General features: G+C 37.4%; 4 protein-coding genes across 4 annotated transcripts; all 4 read right to left on the bottom strand.

Moving 5' to 3' along the window:
* Positions 1 to 317: 317 nt before the first annotated feature.
* LOC128168647 (uncharacterized) lies at positions 318 to 1,489 on the bottom strand. Its single transcript, XM_052834800.1, has 3 exons — positions 1,434 to 1,489; positions 849 to 1,343; positions 318 to 702 (listed from the first exon to the last, which is right to left on the bottom strand). Exons 1-3 carry the CDS (start codon positions 1,456 to 1,458, stop codon positions 497 to 499), a joined length of 726 nt encoding a protein of 241 aa, XP_052690760.1. The 5' UTR covers positions 1,459 to 1,489; the 3' UTR covers positions 318 to 496.
* A 1,002-nt stretch (positions 1,490 to 2,491) lies between these two features.
* Positions 2,492 to 5,398, bottom strand: LOC128168649 (uncharacterized). The gene has a single exon (XM_052834802.1). It carries the CDS (start codon positions 5,172 to 5,174, stop codon positions 2,604 to 2,606), a length of 2,571 nt encoding a protein of 856 aa, XP_052690762.1. The 5' UTR covers positions 5,175 to 5,398; the 3' UTR covers positions 2,492 to 2,603.
* Positions 5,399 to 14,825: 9,427 nt separating this feature from the next.
* LOC128168646 (uncharacterized) lies at positions 14,826 to 15,997 on the bottom strand. Its single transcript, XM_052834799.1, has 3 exons — positions 15,942 to 15,997; positions 15,357 to 15,851; positions 14,826 to 15,210 (listed from the first exon to the last, which is right to left on the bottom strand). Exons 1-3 carry the CDS (start codon positions 15,964 to 15,966, stop codon positions 15,005 to 15,007), a joined length of 726 nt encoding a protein of 241 aa, XP_052690759.1. The 5' UTR covers positions 15,967 to 15,997; the 3' UTR covers positions 14,826 to 15,004.
* A 1,002-nt stretch (positions 15,998 to 16,999) lies between these two features.
* On the bottom strand, positions 17,000 to 19,899 carry LOC128168648 (uncharacterized). Its single transcript, XM_052834801.1, has one exon. The coding sequence runs from the start codon at positions 19,680 to 19,682 to the stop codon at positions 17,112 to 17,114; it is 2,571 nt and encodes an 856-aa protein (XP_052690761.1). The 5' UTR covers positions 19,683 to 19,899; the 3' UTR covers positions 17,000 to 17,111.
* Positions 19,900 to 20,703: the final 804 nt, after the last annotated feature.

Below are 20,703 nucleotides of genomic sequence, written 5' to 3'. Positions count from 1 at the left end.
CGGAAGTTTAAGGGCTAACCCCGAGCTAACCCTGATTTTTAGGGTCATCCCGGGTTTATCATCTAAAATCTAATCCCAGATAATGTTGTACAGAGGCTGTTGAAATTAAATATACATTAAACTTTCCCAAACTTGGATTTTTAAAGGGATAAAGTTTTATCCACTATGTATAACTGATGTTGCGCTGGGCGGACTGTTGAAAAACTAACCAACAAATTATTTTAAAGATCATTCGTTTATTAGTTTTCATATTTGTTGTTAAAACATACTCAGTTTTTACTCCTATCAAAAATGATATCAACATATATTTTATGAAGTTACTTTCCTTACATCAACATAATGTTAATATAATATATAGCTTCCTGCTTCTTTTACCTTTCATTACTTTAGCAAATTTCCTTGCACTAACAAAAGGTTTACATAAAGGATAACATAAATGATAAGCAATACTTAGTGAACAGATGCTTTTCTTTTTACACAAACCATAAGCAAACTTTTATTGCAAATCATTCCCAACCAAGTTGTCTAGCTCTTGCTGGAGCTTTGTTCTTTCGTTGATTGCTCTATTCTTCTTGACTATTTTCTTTACTTTGTCCTGTAAATAGTTGGTGAAATCCCCGCGAACGTCTGGCTTCCATCCCTCGCTCCATATGCGATCCTCCACACCATCTTTTATCAAATTTTGGATGTCTACCATTTTTGCTATTGTAACAAAACAACACTTTTTGAGTTCTCATTCTATCTCAAAGCATAAGCATTACGAATAAATGAAACTGGCATTCATTCTTTTATCTTAATTTAACTATAAACGTTTCCCCGTTGCTATACATGGAGTATATTATACTTACTTGGAGAAATGGTTTCCTGCAATCCCAGCCAGTAATGAATGTACGCTAGCTGTAACTTCGAAACTTTTTCCTGTTCTTTGCGGTAGCTCCTTTCGATGCTCTTGAACACTTCCGCGACTTCTTTTCTTATGTTTTCATTTAATTCTTCCACAGATGTCGCGATCTTAACTTCTGTTTCCTCTTCTTCAAATTCTTCATTGTCTATCATTTTTCTCTTTTTAGGATTTACTAGAGCCATTTCTAACTCGTCTATTCTCGAGTTCACTTGACTAATTTGGAAGGAAAGTGCGTTTTCAAATTCAGGCTTCACCTCTTTATCAATTTTCTTATGAATCTGGTCCAAATCAGCTTCGAACTTGGCACATTCTGTTCCTGAGTCCAATTTTTTTTCAAGGTTTTCAAGCTTAATACCAACTTCTCTTATTTTACGACTGAACTTCCCGAGAGTCTCAAGGACAAATTCTCTTAAGGCTTCATACTTTGGATCGTTTTCATCTATCAAATATGATTCAAAAACATGCATGTAAAGTTGTAATATGCTTGCTATATTAAACAATGTTTCAATATCTATGTTATAAAAATTACCTTCGGATAGCCAGTCATTCTCCATACTGCTATTTAATTCAAGACAAGTGAGGAATCTGTAATTCACAGGAACATCATAAAATAATTAAAATAAACGTATGTGACAAAATATTTTGTTTTATAAGAACAAAACCAATTGTGTTTGATTGAGTCATTTTAATCTTATCTATGGAAGTCTGTACATATTCTAAAATTGTAGAATGATTTAATATTATTATTTTTTTTAATTTGAACTTCCTTTAGACAAACAAGAAATTAATTTTGCATTCTAAACATTCTTTATCATTAGGTATACTGATTACTTTCAATTAATGAATTGCTTACCTCTCCTAAGAAAATCACCGTCTGCACTGAAGGAGTGACAAGGAAACAATGACTGTGCTTTCTGTGTTAACGTTAACAGGCGCTCTGAGTGATGGGAAAGACTAGTTAACACGGCTTGTGTATCATCAATCCATAAGCCCAACGTTCGAGTAAGCATTTGCAACTGCCAAATATTAGAGTTTACTTTGTCCTGTAATTGCAAGTTATGGTAAAAGATTATCTTGCCGTTTTAAATTATAAAACAGTTCAAAAAGAAGTGAAATAGTTCATTCATACTTTTTTGTGCGTGATTTATTTAGTACGCTATGTTTGCGGACAAAGATCTGTCTGCGAACTTAAACCATTAATAAATTATACACTATGATAAAAAAAAATTCAAAATATTTTCAATTTTCCTATTCAACATAAATGGAGACTTTGTGAAATCATGACCTTGAAGAAAAAAAACCCTTTCTCAGTATTTAATTGAAGTTCTTAGTTCATTAGGTTGATTCACAAGAAACTTTTATTATTTATTCTTAAGTACTTCCATTCTCTACACAATACATTATCAAAAAATAGACTCGACGGAAACTATTTAAGAAGTTAAAAAAAATGTTCTAAATTTCACAAACTCCCTGATAAATGTTTGATAAAGAAATAAAAGTCAAAGATTACTTTTTTCACATTTACTTCCAAATTAAATACTCAGACAAAAATAAACTTAGACAACATTTTTTTGCTTTAGTGATTGCCGATGTAGAAATTCCGAAATCAACAATATCCTGCTTATAATCAAACATGACTTATAACTCACATAACTGTTAAATGTAAATGCAATTAAATTATGCTTCTTGCAGCATATATTTACTTATTTGAAAGTCTTTGTAGTTTTGTTTCAAAAGCCCGAAATGTACGGAAAGGAATATTTGATCTTAAACACTGTAATTTAAAGCGTTCGTATTTTTCACGAATGGTAACTTCTGCCAACCTTTGAGCATGCAGGAATTCCAACTCTTGGGCTGACCAGGGAGCTTTCAAGGATGTAGAAATCGGGAAGCAAGTGGAAGTTCTTCGATGTCCGATGTCTTTATCAAATAGAATAGGGTCATCGTCAGCATTGTCATGATCGACGTATTTTGGGGGGAGTTCTTCGACTTTATTGTCATTGGTAGTAACCTCTTCTGATTGCTTTGTTTCTCCCTTCTTCGTACTTTTCTTTTCTGCTCCTGTCAACATTTCAAGTTTATGCGGGATGGTGAAGTGCAAGCGATTTAACTGCAAATTGCGAAATCTAAAGCTGGCCAATTGCAACTTTGACAAAATCTCCAAGGCGATCAGTTTGTTTTTATCTACCGGTAGGTCGATCGTCAGTAAAGCTAACCTGTCATATTCGACATATTGGCCCTGCATCAAAAGTGCAATACAGCTGATATACGTCATTGTTATTACTAATTGTTCCATATCCATATTTTCTTTCTGGAGCCTTCGAAGGCACATTGTTAACCAAGGAAGAATCTTTGGGGTTTTCTTAATCTTACTTGGGTATATTAGCCCCCGTTTTTCCAATTCACCTCTTACTAAATCTGATATTGTGACAAGTGTGTTTTCTGTGATATCTGTAGAACGTTTGTCATATACAACCGTCCAGAATTTATCATTAAATGACCAAGTCAGTGTCATATTTCCATGCCTGTCATATGTTGTAACAGCTGGAAAATGTTTAAGGTCAAGTTCAAGAATACCAGCTTTTATGACTTCTGCCACTGATATATTACTTTTATCCAAGAGCAGGTACAAGCTGGGGAAAACCATTTGGGAATTTGTTCTTCTGTTTGTTGTTAACAGTTTGACCAGCGATCTAATTGTTACAGCACCGACTGTCTTAAATGTTGTCTTGCAAGATTTTATCTCTCGTAGGAAATCTTCAAAAAGAACGTAACTGGCAGCCTTGCCAGTTTCGTGCAGGTCATGTAGTAAGGCAACAACCAAATGTCGACCAATGACTCCATAGCTGCCATCCAAGTGATCGTGCAATCCCACTGACCGTTTTATCATCTTAGATATGACTTCAGATGTTGTCCATATTTCTTGTGGGGGAATGCTATATTCGTTTTGCATACAGGTTGAGTACACTTCTAAAGATAGAAATCCATAGTGGTCAGTTGAACTTCTACTGGGACCAAGAGCGCCTGGTCCTAGATTGATAGAGTAAGATGTACTCCTTCCACAAAGTGGCTTTCCCCACAAAAGTTTTTCGGAGGCTAGTTCCAACTGATAGGATTGCCAGGTGGCACGCACATTTCCTGTTTTTTTATACTCGTTCAATAATTCTTTAAGTTCCTTGCAAATCCATAAACCCAAATGTCGAATGCATGTTAGAATATGCAAAGGAAAAGGCACCAACAGAGGTACAGTTTCTAAAAGTACTTCTAGATTGGTTAAATTAATAAAATCCATAGCATTTATATGGTCAGCAACTGAATCCTGCGAAACAACAAATTCAATCCTACATGTACTTCTCCTTAGTAATGTCCAGTTGCTTTGCAATGTAGATATATAATGATCAGCGTCGCGTAGGAATGCCTCTGCTGTCGATCGTGGGAAACACATACCTCCAACAATGCAACCCGACACTGGATGATATCGACAATTGGGTTGACGATGTGGAATGTCAGCGTAAAGTTGAACAAACTGCACCTCGTGTGGAAAACGACAAATCGTCCGCAAACAAGTTTTGATATCCATTGGTCTTCCATCTAGATTGCTCTGATAGTTGGCACAGTCTTTGAATGATAAGCATGTACAAAGTGTTCCTCTGTGGCCGATGATTTGTTGCAATCCCGCAGTAGACCAAAGAAGATCAACTTCTTCAGAGTCTGACAGTATGTTTGCAGCAACATGGATAGTTGTACGCAATGTAAATTGGGTATTAAAATCTGACAATGATAATCCACAGGTCATTTTTTCACCAAAGCGGAAGCAAAATATGATTGGTCTCAAAAGTCCAGTTTGGGTCAGTTGGTTTAAAGATGCTTGCAAAGCATCGAGTATTGCATAACAATCGTCAGGTAAAATGAACATTTTTCGAACGTCATTTATGTCATTCTTTTCGAGAGTTCTTCTAGCCTCTCCACGCAAAGCAAGAGCCATTAGTGTATTTTTAAAATTCTCTCTCAGCTGAAGAAATGTGGCGAGGGCTTGTTGTCTCACTTGCTGAATGGATAATGCAACTGAATGCATCTGGTGCATAGGAATTAAAGCTATCCAACATTCCCACCCTCTTTCATAAAATAGCTGGAACCCTAAGCTGTTTGAGAAGGTCAAAAGTTCGCTTTTACTGTATTCTGTTAATCTGACGTGCTTTTTCAAAAAGCCTCTAACGTTCCGTAGACTTGCATTATCATTTGGAAACAGTGTGATATGTCTCACGGGCATTCTTATTGCGGCCAAAGATTTAAACTCCACAACGCATCCATCAATGTCAAAGGAATATCTCAACCATACTTCTCTTTCTACTTCATCGACTGTCAGACATCTTCCAAAAATCCGATCATCCCTTCTTAAAAAGAGTTGTGGTGTTTCAGATACAGAATTGTACGCCTTGGCTAGGTTGAAATTCTCCAACACCGTTTCAGAAAAAGTTTGTTCCGTATCTTCCATATCCATCTAAAATTTTTAAAAAATATGACGTGTTTAGACACTCATAATGAGAAAAGCTTTTTTTTTATAATATCTAATTTTCAACTTAGATGATGATAAGAAATAATTACCCGGCATTATATCTCAATTAATTAATTTTTTAACAAAAATATATATTAAACTCTATTCTCAAAGATCAACCTTGGGTTAAACCCGAGTATAGTCTAGGGTATACTCCGGGGTAAACCTAAATATAACTCGGCCTTTACCATGGTTTAATCCAGGGTACACCCGGGTAAAACCCAGGGTATACGCTGGGTTTAACCAAGAGTATGCCCGGGTTTAACACAGATTAAACGCGGGTATACCCAGGTTTAACCCAGGGTATACCCGGGTTTAACCCAGGGTATACCCGGGTTTAACCCAGGGTATACCCGGGGTAAACCCAGGGTATACCCGGGTTAAACCCGGGATAAACTCAGGGTATACCCGGGTTAAACCCAGGATATACCCGGGTTTAACCCAGGGTATACCCTGGGTACACCAAGGGTATACCCGGGGTAAACCCAGGGTATACCCGGGGTAAACCCAGGGTATACCCGGGGTAAACCCAGGGTATACCCGGGGTATACCCAGGGTAAACTCAGGGTATACCCTAGTTGATCCCAGTGTATACACGGGTTCAACACAGAGTAAAACAATGTTAGACCTTAAGTTAAATGAGCCAAAGTTTTTAACGTAATTATCTTAATTTAGTATATCACAAAGTTTCATTAATATCAATCATTCACTACCTTTGATGAATATCTTGCTACAATTGAAATTTAATTGTAAACTATAGATCAATTCAATAGTCTATCAATTACTACCAGGAATAACTACTATGTTTATAAAATTTCATATCTATTGCTACTTAACATTAGAATGCAGGATAATGAGCAATTAAATAATGATATTAAAAAATGCAGTTACCCTTAACAAGTGAAAAACCCATATAATCCAACAAAGTCACAATCAAAAGAATGATTAAACACCAAATCATCAGATATTTATAGAAAGAAATGATTGACAGTCACGTGGATTAATAGGCGGAGTCCCGCATTCCCGCACACGCATCTCGTCAAAGTGCCTATACCCTAACCCTAACCCTAACCCTAACCCTAACCCTAACCCTAACCCTAACCCTAACCCTAACCCTAACCCTAACCCTAACCCTAACCCTAACCCTAACCCTAACCCTAACCCTAACCCTAACCCTAACCCTAACCCTAACCCTAACCCTAACCCTAACCCTAACCCTAACCCTAACCCCTAACCCTAACCCTAACCCTAACCCTAACCCTAACCCTAACCCTAACCCTAACCCTAACCCTAACCCTAACCCTAACCCTAACCCTAACCCTAACCCTAACCCTAACCCTAACCCTAACCCAACCCAACCCTAACCCTAACCCTAACCCTAACCCTAACCCTAACCCTAACCCTAACCCTAACCCTAACCCTAACCCTAACCCTAACCCTAACCCTAACCCTAACCCTAACCCAAACCCTAACCCTAACCCAAACCCTAACCCTAACCCTAACCCTAACCCTAACCCTAACCCTAACCCTAACCCTAACCCTGACGCTTAAGAGACTCCATAAATGTTTAAAAATTAATACTTACACCCTAATTTATCCTTTAATACATTAATACAAAGAAATGATTAGCATTAGCTTTAGGCAAAATCCTGTTATAAAGAAATATCACCCCCTGAGAAAACTCCTAATTTTCTGTTTATCGTTAAAAATTCAGTATATTAAATCATTAAGGAAACTCCCTAAATCTTTTGGTATGAATGCTAACACCCTTATATATCCTTAATTACATGAATACAAAGAAATAAATTGCATTAATTTATGGCAAAATCTTTTTATTTAGAAATTACACCCCCATGAAGGAGCCCATAATCTTTGTTTTAACGTTAACAAACTGATATAATTAAACGCTTAAGAGACCCCCTAAATCTTTTTGTATGAATACTAACGCCCTTATATAACCTTAATTACATGAATACAAAGAAGGGAACAGCATTAGTCAAATGAAAAATCTTTTTATTAAGAAATTACATCCCCACGAAGGAACCCATATTCTTCATTTTAACGTTAAAAAATGGATATAGTTAAACGCTTAGTAGACCTCTTAAAACTTTTGAGATTATGACTTACACCCTCAATTCTCCTTTAGTGCATTAATACAAAGAAATAATCAGCTTTAGTTTTAGGAAAAATCCTTTTATTGAGAAATAAATCCTTCAGGGAAAACCCATAATTTTCATTTTATCATTAAAAAATCAGTGTAGTAAATCATTTAGGAAACTCCCTAAATCTTTTGTTATGAATACCTACACGCCTATTTATTCTTCATTACATGAATACAAAGAAATAAACAGCAATAGTTTTAGCAAAATCATTTCATTATGAAATATCAACTCCAAGAAAGAACCAATTTTTTCTATTTTAGCATTAACAAACGGTAATACTTAAACGCTTGAGAGACCCCATAAATGTTTCAGAATTGTTACCTCAACCCTCATTTATCCTTTATTACAATAATACCAAGATTTAAACACCATTAGTTAAATGAAAAATCATTTAATTAAGAAATTACATCCCTAGGAAAGAACCCATATTCTTCAGTTTAACGTTCAAAAATGGATATAGTTAAACGCTTAGTAGACCCCCCCAAAAAAAGACTTACACCCTCATTTCTTCTTAACTACATAAATACAAAGAAATAATCAGCATTAGTTTCAGGAAAAATTCTTTCATTAAGAAATTATACCCCCCTAAAACAATCAATAATTTTCAATTTCTTGTTGAAAATCGGTATAGTTAATCACTTAAGAAACTCCCTAAATCTTTTGGGATCAATATTTGTTCCCTAATTTATCCTATATCACATCAATACAAAGTAATAAACACCTTTACCTTTAGGAAAAATCCCTTTATTTCGAAATCAAACCCCCATCAGAAAACCCATAATTTTCATTTTATCATTGAAAAATCAGTATCGTTAACCGCAAAGTAAACCCCCTTAATCTTAATAGATCAGTATTTATATCCTAATTTATCCTAAGTTACCTTGATACAAAGAAGTAATGACCATTAGTTTAGAGGATAATCATATTATTTTGAACTTACACCCCCTGTAGGAAAGCCATTGTTATGAATTTATCATTTAAAAATCTATATTCTTAATCACTTTGCTTTGGTATTTTTATCTTTTAATCCTGTAGAAACAGGATGAAATTTAATGTATTTAGCTATAAGTTCAGTATCCACCCCTTCATGTACACTACTGAGATGGTCTTCTCCATATGCTGAAGGATTATCAGCTAAATAACCTTTAAACCGTTTATTTTTTGTTTTTAAGTAGTACAGTTCCATGACTATGCACGAGGGTTCGATTCCCTCCCTAGGCATTATGGAACAGAAAGCTGGTGCAAAGCGGGCAGATAGCCTAGTGGCCCCGCATAGTCAGAGCTGTAATTATAATCATGATAGAATAAATTGATTCAAAAACATTTAAAGTGCTTCTTAGAGAAAATGTCACAAATAGAAGAAGTGTTGTGCTTGATAAAAGTTAACCAGTAGATTGTACATGTATTCTTTTTTTCTATTGCTAGTAGGAATTAAATCCACTCTTTTTCCTGGTTGATAACATAAAATGTGCTCAAATACATCATATCAGCTTTATTGATGATTACAAAATCTAATTCAGAGAGAGAGAGAGAGAGAGAGAGAGAGAGATCTTTGTTTGTAAATGGTACAGTTCAATGACTATGTACGAGGGTTCAATTCCCTCCCTAGGCATAATGGAACAAGCTGGTGCAAAGCGGGCAGATAGCCTAGTGGCCCCGCATAGTCAGAGCTGTATACATAACGATAGAATTAATTGCTTCTAAAACATTCAAAGTGCTACTTAGAGAAAATGACACAGATAGTTATAAGAACAAGTGTTTTGTTTGATAAAAGTTAACCATTAGATTGTACATGTATCACCTATTTTCTGTTGATAGTGGGAATTGAACCCACTCCTTTTCCTGGGGGGTAACAGGAAATGTGCTCGAATACACCATATCAGCTTTATTCGTGATTATGTAATCTAATTAAGAGAGAGATAGAGAGAGAGAGAGAGATCTTTGTAAGTAGTTCAGTTCAATGACTATGTACGAGGGTTCGATTCCCTCCCTAGGCATATGGAACAAGCTGGTGCAAAGCGGGCAGATAGCCTAGTGGCCCCACATAGTCAGAACTGTATACATAATGATAGGACAAATTGCTTCTAAAACATTCAAAGTGCTTCTTAGAGAAAATGTCACAAATAGCTATAAGAAGAAGTGTTGTGCTTGACAAAAGATACTTATAAGATTGTGCATGTATCACCATTTTTTGTTGACAGTGGGAATTGAACCCACTCCTTTTCCTGGTTGATAACAGGAAATGTGCTCGAATACACCATATCAGCTGTATTGGTGATTATGTAATCTAATTGAGAGAGAGAAAGAGAGAGACAGAGATAAATTTTGTTTGTTTGTAGGTAGTATGCAGTTCTATGACTATGTACAAGGGTTCAATTCCCTCCCTAGGCATAATGGAACAGAAAGCTGGTGCAAAGTGGGCAGATAGCCTAGTGGGCCCGCATAGTCAGAGCTGCATAGATAATACATTACAATCAGGTTCAAACATCTCCAAAAATATAGAGAAAAACGACTATCTTGACATTAATTCAAGTATTTCCATGACAGGGCAATGCGACAATACTAATCGAGTAACAATTTAATCGAGTTTTTGTCGATTTCGACTCGTTCAAAAAATTCACCCTATCAAATAATAAAATACATCAAGTGACTAGTTCGGGTCAGAAAATCTCCAAAAATAGACAGCAACATGAATACGTTTATGTAAATTCAAGTATTTCGATGTCCAGACAATGCGATAAACCTCATTAGTTAACGATATAATGTTTATTTTTACGATTTATAAGCGTTCAACAATTTCACCCCCCGACTCTGGATATCTGATCCGTGATGGTCCTTAAGTTACAAAAGTGTCGCTACCGGGGTTAGCTATCTCAGAGACTATCGAAGATATTGCGACGGGACCCAGAGGGTTAGAGACCGTTTTCGATGTTATTTAAGGATACGCTAACGGTCAAAAATGAAAACAGACAAAGTCGGCAAACCCCGAAACTTTATGTTACGATTAACACTTTATAAGTTACAAAGCACACTCTTAAGTTACAAAAGCACACTTTTTTAAGTTACAAAGCACACTTTTTTGGCTTAAGTTACAAAAAGTGTGCTTTTAAGTTACAAAAAGTGTGCTTTTTGACCCACTCCCCTAACCCTAACCCTAACCCTAACCCTAACCCTAACCCTAACCCTAACCCAAACCCTAACCCTAACCCTAACCCTAACCCTAACCCTAACCCTAACCCAAACCCTAACCCTAACCCTAACCCTAACCCTAACCCTAACCCTAACCCTAACCCCAACCCAAACCCCACCCCTAACCCTAACCCTAACCCTAACCCTAACCCTAACCCTAACCCTAACCCTAACCCAACCCCTAACCCTAACCCTAACCCTAACCCTAACCCTAACCCTAACCCTAACCCTAACCCCCAACCCTAACCCTAACCCTAACCCTAACCCTAACCCTAACCCTAACCCTAACCCCCAACCCTAACCCTAACCCTAACCCTAACCCTAACCCTAACCCTAACCCTAACCCTAACCCTAACCCAAACCCTAACCCTAACCCTAACCCTAACCCTAACCCTAACCCAAACCCTAACCCTAACCCTAACCCTAACCCTAACCCTAACCCTAACCCTAACCCCTAACCCTAACCCTAACCCTAACCCTAACCCTAACCCTAACCCTAACCCTGACGTAATTATCTTAATTTAGTATATCACAAAGTTTCATTAATATCAATCATTCACTACCTTTGATGAATATCTTGCTACAATTGAAATTTAATTGTAAACTATAGATCAATTCAATAGTCTATCAATTACTACCAGGAATAACTACTATGTTTATAAAATTTCATATCTATTGCTACTTAACATTAGAATGCAGGATAATGAGCAATTAAATAATGATATTAAAAAATGCAGTTACCCTTAACAAGTGAAAAACCCATATAATCCAACAAAGTCACAATCAAAAGAATGATTAAACACCAAATCATCAGATATTTATAGAAAGAAATGATTGACAGTCACGTGGATTAATAGGCGGAGTCCCGCATTCCCGCACACGCATCTCGTCAAAGTGCCTATACCCTAACCCTAACCCTAACCCTAACCCTAACCCTAACCCTAACCCTAACCCTAACCCTAACCCTAACCCAGGATATACCCGGGTTTAACCCAGGGTATACCCTGGGTACACCAAGGGTATACCCGGGGTAAACCCAGGGTATACCCGGGGTAAACCCAGGGTATACCCGGGGTATACCCAGGGTAAACTCAGGGTATACCCTAGTTGATCCCAGTGTATACACGGGTTCAACACAGAGTAAAACAATGTTAGACCTTAAGTTTAATGAGCCAAAGGTTTTAACGTAATTATCTTAATTATGTATATCAAAAAGTTTCATTAATATCAATCATTCACTACATTTGATGAATATCTTGCTACAATTGAAATTTAATTGTAAACTATAGATCAATTCAATAGTCTATCAATTACTACCAGGAACAACTACTATGTTTATAAAATTTCATATCTATTGCTACTTAACATTAGAATGCAGGATAATGAGCAGTTAAATAATGATATTAAAAAATGCAGTTACCTTTAACAAGTAAAAAACCCAAATAATCCAACAAAGTCACAATCAAAAGAATGATAAAACACCAAATCATCAGATATTTATAGAAAGAAATGATTGACAGTCACGTGGATTAATAGGCGGAGTCCCGCATTCCCGCACACGCATCTCGTCAAAGTGCCTATACCCTAACCCTAACCCTAACCCTAACCCTAACCCTAACCCTAACCCTAACCCTAACCCCAACCCAACCCTAACCCTAACCCTAACCCTAACCCTAACCCTAACCCTAACCCCAACCCAACCCTAACCCTAACCCTAACCCCAACCCTAACCCTAACCCTAACCCTAACCCTAACCCAACCCGGAAGTTTAAGGGCTAACCCCGAGCTAAACCTGATTTTTAGGGTCATCCCGGGTTTATCATCTAAAATCTAATCCCAGACCTTGATATTCGGGGATAATGTTGTACAGAGGTAGGTCACATGAAATATCCACCAACCCTTCCCCAACCCGGAAGTTTAAGGGCTAACCCCGAGCTAACCCTGATTTTTAGGGTCATCCCGGGTTTATCATCTAAAATCTAATCCCAGACCTTGATATTCGGGGATAATGTTGTACAGAGGTAGGTCACATGAAATATCCACCAACCCTTCCCCAACCCGGAAGTTTAAGGGCTAACCCCGAGCTAACCCTGATTTTTAGGGTCATCCCGGGTTTATCATCTAAAATCTAATCCCAGACCTTGATATTCGGGGATAATGTTGTACAGAGGTAGGTCACATGAAATATCCACCAACCCTTCCCCAACCCGGAAGTTTAAGGGCTAACCCCGAGCTAACCCTGATTTTTAGGGTCATCCCGGGTTTATCATCTAAAATCTAATCCCAGACCTTGATATTCGGGGATAATGTTGTACAGAGGTAGGTCACATGAAATATCCACCAACCCTTCCCCAACCCGGAAGTTTAAGGGCTAACCCCGAGCTAACCCTGATTTTTAGGGTCATCCCGGGTTTATCATCTAAAATCTAATCCCAGACCTTGATATTCGGGGATAATGTTGTACAGAGGTAGGTCACATGAAATATCCACCAACCCTTCCCCAACCCGGAAGTTTAAGGGCTAACCCCGAGCTAACCCTGATTTTTAGGGTCATCCCGGGTTTATCATCTAAAATCTAATCCCAGACCTTGATATTCGGGGATAATGTTGTACAGAGGTAGGTCACATGAAATATCCACCAACCCTTCCCCAACCCGGAAGTTTAAGGGCTAACCCCGAGCTAACCCTGATTTTTAGGGTCATCCCGGGTTTATCATCTAAAATCTAATCCCAGACCTTGATATTCGGGGATGATGTTGTACAGAGGTAGGTCACATGAAATATCCACCAACCCTTCCCCAACCCGGAAGTTTAAGGGCTAACCCCGAGCTAACCCTGATTTTTAGGGTCATCCCGGGTTTATGATCTAAAATCTAATCCCAGACCTTGATATTCGGGGATAATGTTGTACAGAGGTAGGTCACATGAAATATCCACCAACCCTTCCCCAACCCGGAAGTTTAAGGGCTAACCCCGAGCTAACCCTGATTTTTAGGGTCATCCCGGGTTTATGATCTAAAATCTAATCCCAGACCTTGATATTCGGGGATAATGTTGTACAGAGGTAGGTCACATGAAATATCCACCAACCCTTCCCCAACCCGGAAGTTTAAGGGCTAACCCCGAGCTAACCCTGATTTTTAGGGTCATCCCGGGTTTATGATCTAAAATCTAATCCCAGACCTTGATATTCGGGGATAATGTTGTACAGAGGTAGGTCACATGAAATATCCACCAACCCTTCCCCAACCCGGAAGTTTAAGGGCTAACCCCGAGCTAACCCTGATTTTTAGGGTCATCCCGGGTTTATGATCTAAAATCTAATCCCAGACCTTGATATTCGGGGATAATGTTGTACAGAGGTAGGTCACATGAAATATCCACCAACCCTTCCCCAACCCGGAAGTTTAAGGGCTAACCCCGAGCTAACCCTGATTTTTAGGGTCATCCCGGGTTTATGATCTAAAATCTAATCCCAGACCTTGATATTCGGGGATAATGTTGTACAGAGGTAGGTCACATGAAATATCCACCAACCCTTCCCCAACCCGGAAGTTTAAGGGCTAACCCCGAGCTAACCCTGATTGTTAGGGTCATCCCGGGTTTATGATCTAAAATCTAATCCCAGACCTTGATATTCGGGGATAATGTTGTACAGAGGTAGGTCACATGAAATATCCACCAACCCTTCCCCAACCCGGAAGTTTAAGGGCTAACCCCGAGCTAACCCTGATTTTTAGGGTCATCCCGGGTTTATCATCTAAAATCTAATCCCAGATAATGTTGTACAGAGGCTGTTGAAATTAAATATACATTAAACTTTCCCAAACTTGGATTTTTAAAGGGATAAAGTTTTATCCACTATGTATAACTGATGTTGCGCTGGGCGGACTGTTGAAAAACTAACCAACAAATTATTTTAAAGATCATTCGTTTATTAGTTTTCATATTTGTTGTTAAAACATACTCAGTTTTTACTCCTATCAAAAATGATATCAACATATATTTTATGAAGTTACTTTCCTTACATCAACATAATGTTAATATAATATATAGCTTCCTGCTTCTTTTACCTTTCATTACTTTAGCAAATTTCCTTGCACTAACAAAAGGTTTACATAAAGGATAACATAAATGATAAGCAATACTTAGTGAACAGATGCTTTTCTTTTTACACAAACCATAAGCAAACTTTTATTGCAAATCATTCCCAACCAAGTTGTCTAGCTCTTGCTGGAGCTTTGTTCTTTCGTTGATTGCTCTATTCTTCTTGACTATTTTCTTTACTTTGTCCTGTAAATAGTTGGTGAAATCCCCGCGAACGTCTGGCTTCCATCCCTCGCTCCATATGCGATCCTCCACACCATCTTTTATCAAATTTTGGATGTCTACCATTTTTGCTATTGTAACAAAACAACACTTTTTGAGTTCTCATTCTATCTCAAAGCATAAGCATTACGAATAAATGAAACTGGCATTCATTCTTTTATCTTAATTTAACTATAAACGTTTCCCCGTTGCTATACATGGAGTATATTATACTTACTTGGAGAAATGGTTTCCTGCAATCCCAGCCAGTAATGAATGTACGCTAGCTGTAACTTCGAAACTTTTTCCTGTTCTTTGCGGTAGCTCCTTTCGATGCTCTTGAACACTTCCGCGACTTCTTTTCTTATGTTTTCATTTAATTCTTCCACAGATGTCGCGATCTTAACTTCTGTTTCCTCTTCTTCAAATTCTTCATTGTCTATCATTTTTCTCTTTTTAGGATTTACTAGAGCCATTTCTAACTCGTCTATTCTCGAGTTCACTTGACTAATTTGGAAGGAAAGTGCGTTTTCAAATTCAGGCTTCACCTCTTTATCAATTTTCTTATGAATCTGGTCCAAATCAGCTTCGAACTTGGCACATTCTGTTCCTGAGTCCAATTTTTTTTCAAGGTTTTCAAGCTTAATACCAACTTCTCTTATTTTACGACTGAACTTCCCGAGAGTCTCAAGGACAAATTCTCTTAAGGCTTCATACTTTGGATCGTTTTCATCTATCAAATATGATTCAAAAACATGCATGTAAAGTTGTAATATGCTTGCTATATTAAACAATGTTTCAATATCTATGTTATAAAAATTACCTTCGGATAGCCAGTCATTCTCCATACTGCTATTTAATTCAAGACAAGTGAGGAATCTGTAATTCACAGGAACATCATAAAATAATTAAAATAAACGTATGTGACAAAATATTTTGTTTTATAAGAACAAAACCAATTGTGTTTGATTGAGTCATTTTAATCTTATCTATGGAAGTCTGTACATATTCTAAAATTGTAGAATGATTTAATATTATTATTTTTTTTAATTTGAACTTCCTTTAGACAAACAAGAAATTAATTTTGCATTCTAAACATTCTTTATCATTAGGTATACTGATTACTTTCAATTAATGAATTGCTTACCTCTCCTAAGAAAATCACCGTCTGCACTGAAGGAGTGACAAGGAAACAATGACTGTGCTTTCTGTGTTAACGTTAACAGGCGCTCTGAGTGATGGGAAAGACTAGTTAACACGGCTTGTGTATCATCAATCCATAAGCCCAACGTTCGAGTAAGCATTTGCAACTGCCAAATATTAGAGTTTACTTTGTCCTGTAATTGCAAGTTATGGTAAAAGATTATCTTGCCGTTTTAAATTATAAAACAGTTCAAAAAGAAGTGAAATAGTTCATTCATACTTTTTTGTGCGTGATTTATTTAGTACGCTATGTTTGCGGACAAAGATCTGTCTGCGAACTTAAACCATTAATAAATTATACACTATGATAAAAAAAAATTCAAAATATTTTCAATTTTCCTATTCAACATAAATGGAGACTTTGTGAAATCATGACCTTGAAGAAAAAAAACCCTTTCTCAGTATTTAATTGAAGTTCTTAGTTCATTAGGTTGATTCACAAGAAACTTTTATTATTTATTCTTAAGTACTTCCATTCTCTACACAATACATTATCAAAAAATAGACTCGACGGAAACTATTTAAGAAGTTAAAAAAAATGTTCTAAATTTCACAAACTCCCTGATAAATGTTTGATAAAGAAATAAAAGTCAAAGATTACTTTTTTCACATTTACTTCCAAATTAAATACTCAGACAAAAATAAACTTAGACAACATTTTTTTGCTTTAGTGATTGCCGATGTAGAAATTCCGAAATCAACAATATCCTGCTTATAATCAAACATGACTTATAACTCACATAACTGTTAAATGTAAATGCAATTAAATTATGCTTCTTGCAGCATATATTTACTTATTTGAAAGTCTTTGTAGTTTTGTTTCAAAAGCCCGAAATGTACGGAAAGGAATATTTGATCTTAAACACTGTAATTTAAAGCGTTCGTATTTTTCACGAATGGTAACTTCTGCCAACCTTTGAGCATGCAGGAATTCCAACTCTTGGGCTGACCAGGGAGCTTTCAAGGATGTAGAAATCGGGAAGCAAGTGGAAGTTCTTCGATGTCCGATGTCTTTATCAAATAGAATAGGGTCATCGTCAGCATTGTCATGATCGACGTATTTTGGGGGGAGTTCTTCGACTTTATTGTCATTGGTAGTAACCTCTTCTGATTGCTTTGTTTCTCCCTTCTTCGTACTTTTCTTTTCTGCTCCTGTCAACATTTCAAGTTTATGCGGGATGGTGAAGTGCAAGCGATTTAACTGCAAATTGCGAAATCTAAAGCTGGCCAATTGCAACTTTGACAAAATCTCCAAGGCGATCAGTTTGTTTTTATCTACCGGTAGGTCGATCGTCAGTAAAGCTAACCTGTCATATTCGACATATTGGCCCTGCATCAAAAGTGCAATACAGCTGATATACGTCATTGTTATTACTAATTGTTCCATATCCATATTTTCTTTCTGGAGCCTTCGAAGGCACATTGTTAACCAAGGAAGAATCTTTGGGGTTTTCTTAATCTTACTTGGGTATATTAGCCCCCGTTTTTCCAATTCACCTCTTACTAAATCTGATATTGTGACAAGTGTGTTTTCTGTGATATCTGTAGAACGTTTGTCATATACAACCGTCCAGAATTTATCATTAAATGACCAAGTCAGTGTCATATTTCCATGCCTGTCATATGTTGTAACAGCTGGAAAATGTTTAAGGTCAAGTTCAAGAATACCAGCTTTTATGACTTCTGCCACTGATATATTACTTTTATCCAAGAGCAGGTACAAGCTGGGGAAAACCATTTGGGAATTTGTTCTTCTGTTTGTTGTTAACAGTTTGACCAGCGATCTAATTGTTACAGCACCGACTGTCTTAAATGTTGTCTTGCAAGATTTTATCTCTCGTAGGAAATCTTCAAAAAGAACGTAACTGGCAGCCTTGCCAGTTTCGTGCAGGTCATGTAGTAAGGCAACAACCAAATGTCGACCAATGACTCCATAGCTGCCATCCAAGTGATCGTGCAATCCCACTGACCGTTTTATCATCTTAGATATGACTTCAGATGTTGTCCATATTTCTTGTGGGGGAATGCTATATTCGTTTTGCATACAGGTTGAGTACACTTCTAAAGATAGAAATCCATAGTGGTCAGTTGAACTTCTACTGGGACCAAGAGCGCCTGGTCCTAGATTGATAGAGTAAGATGTACTCCTTCCACAAAGTGGCTTTCCCCACAAAAGTTTTTCGGAGGCTAGTTCCAACTGATAGGATTGCCAGGTGGCACGCACATTTCCTGTTTTTTTATACTCGTTCAATAATTCTTTAAGTTCCTTGCAAATCCATAAACCCAAATGTCGAATGCATGTTAGAATATGCAAAGGAAAAGGCACCAACAGAGGTACAGTTTCTAAAAGTACTTCTAGATTGGTTAAATTAATAAAATCCATAGCATTTATATGGTCAGCAACTGAATCCTGCGAAACAACAAATTCAATCCTACATGTACTTCTCCTTAGTAATGTCCAGTTGCTTTGCAATGTAGATATATAATGATCAGCGTCGCGTAGGAATGCCTCTGCTGTCGATCGTGGGAAACACATACCTCCAACAATGCAACCCGACACTGGATGATATCGACAATTGGGTTGACGATGTGGAATGTCAGCGTAAAGTTGAACAAACTGCACCTCGTGTGGAAAACGACAAATCGTCCGCAAACAAGTTTTGATATCCATTGGTCTTCCATCTAGATTGCTCTGATAGTTGGCACAGTCTTTGAATGATAAGCATGTACAAAGTGTTCCTCTGTGGCCGATGATTTGTTGCAATCCCGCAGTAGACCAAAGAAGATCAACTTCTTCAGAGTCTGACAGTATGTTTGCAGCAACATGGATAGTTGTACGCAATGTAAATTGGGTATTAAAATCTGACAATGATAATCCACAGGTCATTTTTTCACCAAAGCGGAAGCAAAATATGATTGGTCTCAAAAGTCCAGTTTGGGTCAGTTGGTTTAAAGATGCTTGCAAAGCATCGAGTATTGCATAACAATCGTCAGGTAAAATGAACATTTTTCGAACGTCATTTATGTCATTCTTTTCGAGAGTTCTTCTAGCCTCTCCACGCAAAGCAAGAGCCATTAGTGTATTTTTAAAATTCTCTCTCAGCTGAAGAAATGTGGCGAGGGCTTGTTGTCTCACTTGCTGAATGGATAATGCAACTGAATGCATCTGGTGCATAGGAATTAAAGCTATCCAACATTCCCACCCTCTTTCATAAAATAGCTGGAACCCTAAGCTGTTTGAGAAGGTCAAAAGTTCGCTTTTACTGTATTCTGTTAATCTGACGTGCTTTTTCAAAAAGCCTCTAACGTTCCGTAGACTTGCATTATCATTTGGAAACAGTGTGATATGTCTCACGGGCATTCTTATTGCGGCCAAAGATTTAAACTCCACAACGCATCCATCAATGTCAAAGGAATATCTCAACCATACTTCTCTTTCTACTTCATCGACTGTCAGACATCTTCCAAAAATCCGATCATCCCTTCTTAAAAAGAGTTGTGGTGTTTCAGATACAGAATTGTACGCCTTGGCTAGGTTGAAATTCTCCAACACCGTTTCAGAAAAAGTTTGTTCCGTATCTTCCATATCCATCTAAAATTTTTAAAAAATATGACGTGTTTAGACACTCATAATGAGAAAAGCTTTTTTTTTATAATATCTAATTTTCAACTTAGATGATGATAAGAAATAATTACCCGGCATTATATCTCAATTAATTAATTTTTTAACAAAAATATATATTAAACTCTATTCTCAAAGATCAACCTTGGGTTAAACCCGAGTATAGTCTAGGGTATACTCCGGGGTAAACCTAAATATAACTCGGCCTTTACCATGGTTTAATCCAGGGTACACCCGGGTAAAACCCAGGGTATACGCTGGGTTTAACCAAGAGTATGCCCGGGTTTAACACAGATTAAACGCGGGTATACCCAGGTTTAACCCAGGGTATACCCGGGTTTAACCCAGGGTATACCCGGGTTTAACCCAGGGTATACCCGGGGTAAACCCAGGGTATACCCGGGTTAAACCCGGGATAAACTCAGGGTATACCCGGGTTAAACCCAGGATATACCCGGGTTTAACCCAGGGTATACCCTGGGTACACCAAGGGTATACCCGGGGTAAACCCAGGGTATACCCGGGGTAAACCCAGGGTATACCCGGGGTAAACCCAGGGTATACCCGGGGTATACCCAGGGTAAACTCAGGGTATACCCTAGTTGATCCCAGTGTATACACGGGTTCAACACAGAGTAAAACAATGTTAGACCTTAAGTTAAATGAGCCAAAGTTTTTAACGTAATTATCTTAATTTAGTATATCACAAAGTTTCATTAATATCAATCATTCACTACCTTTGATGAATATCTTGCTACAA

The sequence above is a fragment of the Crassostrea angulata genome, unplaced genomic scaffold, assembly GCF_025612915.1.
Source record: "Crassostrea angulata isolate pt1a10 unplaced genomic scaffold, ASM2561291v2 HiC_scaffold_28, whole genome shotgun sequence".
Taxonomy (NCBI): domain Eukaryota; kingdom Metazoa; phylum Mollusca; class Bivalvia; order Ostreida; family Ostreidae; genus Magallana; species Magallana angulata.
Note: the sequence above shows the minus strand (reverse complement) of the source record. Positions and strands in the feature narration are given on the sequence as shown.